The following is a 10,312-nucleotide window of genomic DNA, read 5'->3' as shown; positions in this document are numbered from 1 at the left end:
TGGAAAAATATTAATAATTAATATTTAGAGTATTAATTAAACAGTAATTTTCACAGTTTATTCTCTTAATTTATTCTTTTTCTTAAAAAAATATCGAATAATAATAATGGATTATACGAGGCCGACTAATTTTCTCCACTTAATAATTAATTTTACTATGAAAATAATTAAGTTTTGCAATATATATACATTTTTTATTTTGCCCCAATATTAATAGTAGCACCTCATTTAGTCATAAATTCTTTTTGGCACACTTTTTTTACATTTCGAATATTAACTTATTTGAAAATAATCCAATTTTTAAAAATATTATACAGCCTTTTTATCTACATGTTAAACAATAAAATAATAAATAAATCATAAAAGAAGTATGTGGCAATCTTTTTTATTAAAATAATATACATATATGTGTTATGCAAAACATTAAAATGCCATAAATGTAAAAGGCTTCTAAATTGAAATTGAAATATAAAGAAAATAAATAATAATAATTTATTTCTTGGTAGAATGATAATATATTTTACCCTTTTTTATTATTTTATTTTTGTTTGAGATTGGGTGTGAATTAAATCAATCAGGGTACTTAATCAGCTAATGTCAAAGAATACCCAATAGTTGAAGTAAAATAATAATTAAATAAAGAAGAAGCAAAATCTTAAGAAATGATAATTAATAGTATTATCACTCTTAAAAATTAGATTTAACAATAATCTCTCCAGGCATTTTATAGCATCTCATGACTTTTGACTGGGTCATTAGATGTGTTTGTTCTTTTATTTTCCTACATTAACAATTCATTTTTAATTTTAAGTCCCTTTTTTAATTTTTAATTAATAAAAAATATTTCCAACCATAATAAAAAATTGGTATTTATTCCTCTTTATAAACTTATTTGGATATTTTTTTTATATTTATGACTGATGGACTAAAAAAATACTTTCATAAAAAGATATTTATAAACTCCAATCTAATTTAATACAAGAAAACTAATTGTAAACAATTCAACAAATTTACCTTAGAAGGCTAAATTAATATAAATAACTAAGTAATAAATCTACTTACAGCACACAAGAGTAAATATAAAAAGATATATGTTAAAAAATAAAAATAGAAGAAGGTGGTTACATCATTAATAATTTATGACAGGAGAAAAACAATATCAATTTAATAAGATTTAAAAAAAATTAAAAAAATAGAAGAAAGAGACAATTTATTTATTTTTTTTTTAAAAAGATTTAAAATTACTATGAAAAATTTCAACTGCTAAAGAATTATTTCCGACCAGCCATAAAAAATATATAACAAACCAAACAGGACCTAGTGTTTACCATATTATATGATTTTCTAATTTATCTCGTGCACTTAACCTATAGTTTAATAATATAAAAAAATTACTTAAATATATGAGATTGTGTTGACAATGCGGTTCAAAGTGGCCATCTTTGTGCCAACTCAATACGTGGAAAAATTGATGTATAATATATAAGTTGGTAGGTTGAATATTTTTCTTTTTTTCTTTTTTAATTTTAATGAGAAGATTGGTAGGTTGAATTGATGTTAAAGGAAGAAAGGTGTTGGACTTTGAAAAGTGGCAACTAATATATATATATAATAATAATTACTATATAGATGAAAAAATTAAAATAAAATCGAAATTAGATAAGACAAACTTTATTGCCATATTCCAGGATCAATATGCAATGTGCAAGTGACTAGAGGCAATGCATGCATGAAATGAAGTGATTATAATTGGGAAATTAATAGATGCAAAATTACTGAAATTTTTAAAAACTTGTTTAAAACCCATTTCTTTTTTTATGTTTCACTAAAAGATTTTAAGTATAATTTTTGTTTTAATGATGGAAAAAGATTTATCTTTGTATTTTTTTTTTTCTGAAAATTTACAGATTTATTAGTGATTGAAAAGGTTTATTATTTGTTTGACATGTATATATTTTAAAGGGTCAATATGTTTATGCAAAGATTAATGTCTCAATATTGTTTACTCTTTTTACCCATCTATTATTATTATTATTAACGTTAATGGTTTGAGGATAACTAAATTAAAAAGGCTAAAATAGTTGAGTTCACAAGAGTGGTGATACTATTAGTCAGGGATAACTAAGATTACCTAAACCTTGAAATGGAACATCAACATTAAATATTTCTTTCTTTCTTTATTTACTTTACAATGTTTAATGACAAACATAGCTATAATTAAACATAGCTTAATATAACTGTAACAGTTTTTGTGTTTAATTATATTTTCACTTGTAAAAAAAATGACCCAATGTATTTTCTGTTGATATTTTAATGAATATTTATTGCAGATTGGGGAACTTCAGGCTTAGGAGCACTCCATGTTAACTTTTAACTAATTGTTTATTTTTGACTATAAAATTAAGTTTATAGATAAGATTTAATATAAAATTTAATATTTATTTGTAATATTTAAAAAATAATATTAAATCAAATATTTTTAAATAATATTTTTGATTTTTTTAATATTTTAAAATTTTATTAGTATATAATAATATAAAAATTGTTTTAAAAATATTTACTGGTTAATTTAGTATTATATAAATTAATAATATAAATACAGTTGAGATTAATATTTTGTAGGATTAGAAATTACTATATAACTAAATATTAATTTTCTATCGAATATAATATTATAATTTAAAATATTTTTTAAGTTAAAATTATTATATAATTAAAAAAAGATATTAATTAATATAATATTGAAATACAATTAATATAATTTTTTAAGAATAGAAAATAAAATTATTATCTAATTAGAAAGTTTATTTATTAATTAATATAATATTAAAATATAATTAAGATGTTATTTTTTAAAATTAAACTGTTATTTAATTAAAAATATAACTTATTTTATATCTCAATAATAAGTATATATATCAAAATAAAAATTATATTTGTCAAATCATAAATACACATATTAAAAAAGCTTATATCTTATAAATTTATATACATTTTTTTTATTTTGATATTATTTTCAGGTATAACTCCTTTTTTATTAAATAATAATAATAATAATAGAAGTCGGCAGTAACTTGTTTCTGCTTTTGTAATTATGGTATTATGGACCCCAGGAATGTCGAAAGCTAATAATCAATGTGGACCATAACAATTTCAAGCTTTTACTCTTCATTTTTCATGCATTTTTCACTTTTCTCCCATTCTACGTTTTTTTATCAATAATTCAGTTAGCTAAAGTATTCAAATAGAACAAACGTGCATTCGGTAACATACCTCTAGGAAAAAAGCAATCAAATCAATCACTACTTGATAGTTTATAGGAATTAAATTATTTTTGATAGGTTTGAAAAATTCATTATATATACACATCATATATATAATAAATGAATTCAAAACCATGTGAAAATAAAAATAATCAAAGCACTTGATGATTGAAAAGATATAAAATTTCGGCAATAAATCAAATCAAATTATATCATCTAATATAGATAAATAAAAAAATTTATAATAACATTAATTTATATCATATTTAATATAGTGTTGGATTATTTTTGTCGACATATTTGAAAATTTATCATCCGTGTATTTTAAATCAAACAATATTATTAGCATTCGAGGACAATAAAAATTATATATAGTTAAATATAGTATGTGAAACACCTCTATAAAAGTTGAATATGAAAACTTAACAATTTGACGATGATTTATAAAACACTAGTTGTCTCAATTTAAATTAATTATAAATAAAAAAAGAATTTTATATTGTAAAAAAAATATTTCATAATATAGAACTTACCTCTAATTAATAGTAGTACTTAAAATAAAAAAATATTTATCTTTTATTATTTCCGGACAACAATTTAATGTTTATTAAGAATGCAAGATTTTAAACTTTTAAAGTGCACTAATTTTTCTCCAAATGCTATGCACAAAATACTAATAATTCAATTTGTTAAAATAGAATGTCTGTTCAAATTTTAGTTTTTTCTGAAAACTTTTCAATTTTTAATGTATTTCTTATTAAAGGGATTGACACATTTATAGTTCAAAACCTTTTAAATCAAATTTTAATTGTAATCCATTTAATTATGCACTTGATAAGCAAAATAAACTAAGTAAAGACATAGAATAAATAACATATCAAATTAAAATTATAATCATTGTTCGCTATGGATATTTCCAAGCATGGATTGTAAATAGTTCAGATATACACATAATACTCATTTTACATATTTTTTAAAATTTTACAACTAGATTTAGTTAATACTTAATTATCGAAAATTTTAACGGAGTTGAAATTTAAATTAGAATTATACTCAATAATTATTAAAATATTATTTATTATTAAATTAAATTAATAAATGATTAAATCAATTTATTTAATTAAAAGAGGTAGTACCGTAGTAGTCATTCCCTCTCTTTACATATGTTTATTTCCCCTATTAATATCTATACTTTAGATTTCATATACTTTATTAATTAACTTACAATGCATTAATTAAATCAAAACAGTGATTTCACAACAATATATTTTTATTAAATTATAACCTTCAATTTATGTCCACAAAGTGAAGTTAGCCTATGTCTTTAGGTTTGATGGAAACAATGTAAGCCCTACTTAATAAGTTCAAGCAATATTGACGAGGGTAATTCATAACTCAAGAAAGAATAACAAATACTTTAAGCTACGCATCTAATAAACGAAAACTGCAAAGGATTGTATCAAAAAGAAAGAACAGATAAAAAAATAAAAAAGAAGGGGGAAAAACACAAAGGCATATCAGGAATTTAGCATTGTTACAGGCTATACAAAATTGTCGGACAAGAATTATAAACCTTGTTCCAAGTTTCAACCATATAACTTTGTTAAATAACCCTTCATAAATATGAAACTGGCAATACAAAATTTCTATAAGAAATACAAAATTTCTACAAGAAAAGTAGCCCCGAGAGTTTAAAAGAAATACAACCACTATAAAACTGAACTAGAAAATGCGTGCTAGCTACTTACAGAGTTGCCATCAACATGGCTCGGATCTTGGCTCTAAGTTCATTAGATACTTCAGCAGTTTCAGAGCGCTGAGATGATTTTGATAAATCAACCGAAGGCTCCCTACTAGCACCTTCCTCACCATCACTAACTTTGGATTGATCAGATTTTGTAAGGATCTCTCCTTCCTCCAATTCCGCCTCTCTGTCTAAGCGGGAGATCTTTCTATGTTTTACAGATTTGGCTTGATACTGGTCCTCATTATCTGAGGAGGTACCATGATTACGCTGATGTTGGGAGCGTTGATACTCATCATCACTGGAATCACGCCTACAGCCACGTCGAGAGTGCATTCGCTCATCATCAGATGATCCATTGTGCTTGTGCCTGCGTTCAGTGTGTCTATGGTCATCGCGAGGGGAATTACGCCTATGCCTCCGCCTAGGGTGCCTAAGTTCATCATCTGAAGAATTATCGTGCCTGTGTTTATGTCTAGAATGCCTCTGCTCATCATCCGAGGAGCTGTCATGCTTGTGCCTATGTCTAGAATGCCGATGCTCATCTTCAGAAGAGCTATCTTGCCCATGCTTATGTTGAGATTCTCTTTCCTGGGAAGAAGAATGTCTTTTCCTGTGCTTACGCCTATCCCTGCTGTGATGTGATGAGCGATGGGATCGCCTCTTTTTCCTAGAGTGCTTGTTGTCCCTGTCTTCTTTTAAATTCTCTTCTTCTTCTCCTTCTTCTTCACCCCTTTTAGATCTAGATCGATAGCTCCTTTTTGATCTTCGTTCATTTTGTTCATCGGCCAATCCTTTCTTTTCTGCTTTCTCAATTTTATTACAAGTATCGACCTCCATCGGAGCTGAACTACCTTCCCCTTCTGCGCCCACAAGATGAACAACCTGAGAATCTGAGCCAGAAAACCCAGATTCAGATGGTTCTACAGATAACCCACGCAATGATTCACTCTTCACTGGTGCAGCTCCACCTTTTATCATAGCTGCAAACATCTTAGCCCGTCTCAGTCTCTCAGCCTTTAACTTCTGCTCTCTGGTCAAGGTTGCTTCTGAAGAATCAGCCTCACTTGCTGCTGCCAGAGCTGCTGTTTTAGCAATGGCTTTATACTCATTTTTATCTGGCTTCTGGTTGGAACTTTGCGGCCAAGAGGAAAGCAGGCTACCTCCACCTTCACTGCTAGGACCTTGACCAGCGCTACTTAAGGTCTTCCAGAGGATTTCTAAATTGGGATTCTTAATGCCCTTTGTGGCAGCCTGAAGAATAGCAGCAGCAGCTGTTGCATCCACACTAACTCCAACTTGTGGCTGGGTGGCTTTTGAAGGAGGGTCCTTCTCATCTTTCTTTGACTTTCCGATCACCATTTTAAATTTTTCTTTCCTGTCAGATTCACATGGTATATCAGATCCCAAGGACATACTGTCACTTTCTTTGTTTCCAGTTTTCTTCTCCGTCCCATGCCCCATTGAATCATGCTTCTCTTTTTTTCCAGCACACTTTGACTGTAACCAAAGAAAATATCAGGAAGCTAAAGCAAATAAAATGCACCTTGTAACACACAGGATTTAAAAATTGAAGAGTGGAAACGTAAATTCACAAGAAATTGACTAGGACAATCCAGGTAATTTTAGGATATAAACAACAACATTACCAGTAAAAGAGTTCAAATATCTGATCATTAGAGAATATCCACTCTCTTCATAAAGGGACTACCTAGGCTAAATAAAAAGTCTAGCTACAAAAGAAATTTCTACTTCAGAATTTAAGACTGGTAATCAAATTTCTAGCTAAAAGTTGGGTACTTCAAGATGTCATCACAACTAATTAATCCACTCAGATTCATTGTATGATCAAATACAGAGGGTGACTGGTAATGCTGCTTATAAACACGTGCGTACACAGTTAACCCAAAATAAGAACAATAGAAGGATAATGAAAGAACGCACCTCTTTAGCTTTTTGGAGAGCTTTTAGATAGTAAGGATGATATTGGTTGGATGGCAGAAGGAATGGGAATCTCCCATGCTTAGTGTCCTGCTGAATAAGAACTGCCTCAAATTCTTTCCCATTTCTAAGTATAAACTCAACTATCTTATCAACCACTCTTTTCAAATCAGAGGGAGGCTCCAAAACAGATGGCTCAAACTTGGACAGGCTAGGTACAATGGAAGGCTGCAACTTATTTACCATAGCGGAAACTGAGCCCACATCACCATCTTTCTTTATCCCATTTGTGGTTCCAGATTTGACTGCAATGATGGCATGGTTCCTTTTAATAACATGAGACCTTTCTTTCAAAGAAGGTAATGGAGGGTTGGAAAGGGCCTCATCTTTCCCAGCTGCATTTAAGGACGAATTGTTTTGTTCTAATCCATGGGAAGTTATACTATCAGCATTATCAACTTGCTCAAAGCTATCTGTTTTCAGTGCTAAGGCATCCTCAGTTGCACCTTCTTCATCCTCTCCAGACCCATATACAGAACCAAGCAATGACAATGCACCACCTACATCCATCTGATCAAGACCACCATCAGTTCTGTTTACTTCTTCTATAGATTTTCCATCAACGTCAGACTTCACAAGTTCTTGGTGATCAACAAGAAATCTGAAGTATGGATGAAGATTATGATCAGGTAGTAAGAACCCAAATGTTGGATTGTCTCCCTGTTTAACTCTCAGAACAATTTCTGACTGCGCACCATGTTTACTCACAAACATGGCAGTTCTGGCAATGATCTGGTGCACCTTCGCTGTGGGAGGCTGACAAAAAAGAAAAAAATAATCTTTTGAATAGCAAAATCCCAGGAAAAAGACATCTCACTAAGTATCAGAGAACAAACATTGATTGTTCATATGTATAAAATGTATAAGGATAACCATTAAGATTAAGAAACAACACTCTATGGAGATATCTATCCTCTGATCTCAAGAGGATGCCTGAAAGTAATTAATTTCTATTATCCTAATCCCACCTGCGCGGCCCCTTGTCAAGACATCAAAAGAAGACAAGGTGCCTGTGGATGGCAACCTTGAAGAACTCCCATCCCTGCTCCGAGCATCTGAAACTTAGACATGGTAAGCCTTAGAAAAACACATGCACCTTAGACATCTATCATGTCGCCACACTAGACAAGCATCAAACAAACAACAACATCAGGACAAATAAAAAAATTAAGAAAGCAGGGAACAAGAAAGCTTTCCACCTACCAGGTTCTGAAGTAAGTGTTCAGGCACTGTGAAGGGTGGACGAAAGCTAGACTTGGCATCAATATTCTTTTCTTCAGATAATTCACTAGGAGCTCCATATGAAAAGGCAACTGCGTTATAGCCACCAGCATTCTTGGCTTCAGCTTCAGTTTCTAAATCTGAAAACAGACAAAAAGAAATGAAAATCAAATGAACACAAAAACATCCACCTGTGATAGTCCCAGCATGTAGCAACAGCAGAAGAACGAAGAACATAAACACTGAAAATATAAGAAATTAAAAGGGAGTTAAATGCGAGAACAAAGAAAGGAAATTCTTACTTGGCACTCTGAAAGATGAAACTTTACTAAATAAAATTTGGTCCTGCAATCTTACAAAAGCAATCCAAAATATAGAACATTCATGCAAACCCACGAACAAAATTAAAAAGAAAAACTATGTTCCATGTTCCCATCTTTAGCTGGATGCATAAACCAAAAGATCCATATTAAAAATGTACCTATACTACGCAGACAGATATAATTGTTAATGATAACTATTAGCAGTAAGATGTCTTATAAGTAGTAGAGGAATAAAAAGGCTTTTTAGAAAAAAATAAATAAATAAAAACTGATGCTGGTGTTTAGATTAAGAGTATCTACAGAAAATATGAAGAGAAATGGAGAGAAGTGAAAAAGGAACTTTAAGTTACCATCTTACTATATATTTATCTCCAAATATATAAAATATATAATATATATATACTGTCATAATACAAGTAAAAAGCCCTCTATGCGACAGATTCTCATGAAACCACATCTCTTCATTTCTCTACACTTTCTTCATACAATATTTCTTAGGCACCTAAATTATGTACAATATTCCAATACAATTCAATTCTTCGCAAACTCATGTCTCCTTTGTGGCATAATCTTATTTCTTTCAAAATGCCTTTTCATCTCTAAGTTGAAAGAATTTAAGTCTTAACTGACTATACAGTGAATGGACTAAATAAGAACTCAAATTCAATTGAATTAAATTATTATGTTTTTAAGCTTTCCAAAACACTCTTACAGCTCAAAATTTTAAACTGACAACGGAGGGAAATATACCTACATACAGGCATAACGTAACAGAATTTGGAAACCATGAGAAGCTCACTACAAGCTTAAAAAATACGCAAGCAACACAGAAGCTCAACCAAACAATGATTGGAAAAAGAGACATAGTAATTATCAATTTACAGTGTTTAAAGGCTAATGATAAATGTAAATTTTATAAAATATGATTATTTACCTTGCTCATCGTCAGAAGTCGAGGGTAAATCGAGGTAGCGTTCATGATCAAGGTCAGATTCGAGAGAATCGTCGAGGTTATGAGAGGGAGAACGGTGCTGGTTCCGGCGGTGGTGGCGATTGCGAGGAGGAGGAGGAGAGGAAAGGAGGTGCCGGACGTCGTAACGGTCAATAGAGAGAGAGTTCCAATCGACAAGTGCCTCAGGCGAGTTCACGAACGCTGCCAAAGCGTCGTCGTCGAAGAGCAGCGCGTGACGGCCGATGACTTCGAGATCCATTTTGGACCGTTGGATTGAGAGATGAGATGATAGAAACCCTAAGAAAAACTCTTGTAGGCGATGGAGAATTATATGGAAATTTTTGTGATGTTCTTTGAAAGTTCAAACGAATATAAGGATTAAAAATCAAAATAAACAAATTTAAATATCACTCAAAGAGATCCATACTTTTTTTTTTTTTTTTCTAGCTGAAAAATCCTTATATTTATGAGCCGGATCGTAACGTGTTAGTACCGGCTTAGGTTAAAGGTCGGAAATAAAAACGTTAATGATAAAATAAATCTGAAAATGATTGTGCTTTTAACATGTCTGTTTGATTCAATATAAATTAGAAATTGAATTCAAGATATTAACAATAATATTTAATTTGTAATTAAAAATTATAATATATTTAAATTATTACAAATTATAAATATATAAATATAATATTTATATAAATGATCAATATTATTCCACTTATTTAACTATTTATATTGATTTAATTTCTATAAGAATTGACTTTTTATTCTTCAAAAATTTGACTCTATTTTTATGAAAATTAACTTTCAT

The 10,312-nt window shown here is 29.8% G+C and overlaps 1 protein-coding gene across 1 annotated transcript; it reads right to left on the bottom strand.

The window, feature by feature from the left end:
* Positions 1-4,763: 4,763 nt before the first annotated feature.
* On the bottom strand, positions 4,764-9,984 carry LOC8287634 (splicing factor, suppressor of white-apricot homolog). The gene is made up of 4 exons (XM_002529398.4): positions 9,487-9,984; positions 8,212-8,369; positions 6,952-7,764; positions 4,764-6,507 (listed from the first exon to the last, which is right to left on the bottom strand). The coding sequence occupies exons 1-4, from the start codon at positions 9,761-9,763 to the stop codon at positions 5,008-5,010; spliced, it is 2,748 nt and encodes a 915-aa protein (XP_002529444.1). The 5' UTR covers positions 9,764-9,984; the 3' UTR covers positions 4,764-5,007.
* Positions 9,985-10,312: the final 328 nt, after the last annotated feature.

Source organism: Ricinus communis, chromosome 9, assembly GCF_019578655.1.
Source record: "Ricinus communis isolate WT05 ecotype wild-type chromosome 9, ASM1957865v1, whole genome shotgun sequence".
Lineage (NCBI taxonomy): Eukaryota > Viridiplantae > Streptophyta > Magnoliopsida > Malpighiales > Euphorbiaceae > Ricinus > Ricinus communis.
Note: the sequence above shows the minus strand (reverse complement) of the source record. Positions and strands in the feature narration are given on the sequence as shown.

What these genes read in the sequence shown, in the direction of transcription:
- LOC8287634 (XM_002529398.4), bottom strand. Translation starts at nt 9,763, where the DNA reads ATGGATCTCGAAGTCATCGGCCGTCACGCGCTGCTCTTCGACGACGAC. An exon ending in GACTTCTGACGATGAGCAAG is followed by an intron (nt 8,370 to 9,486) that starts GTAAATAATCAT and finishes GTCTGTTTTCAG; the next exon opens with ATTTAGAAACTGAAGCTGAA. An exon ending in CTCTCCAAAAAGCTAAAGAG is followed by an intron (nt 6,508 to 6,951) that starts GTGCGTTCTTTC and finishes CTTTGGTTACAG; the next exon opens with TCAAAGTGTGCTGGAAAAAA.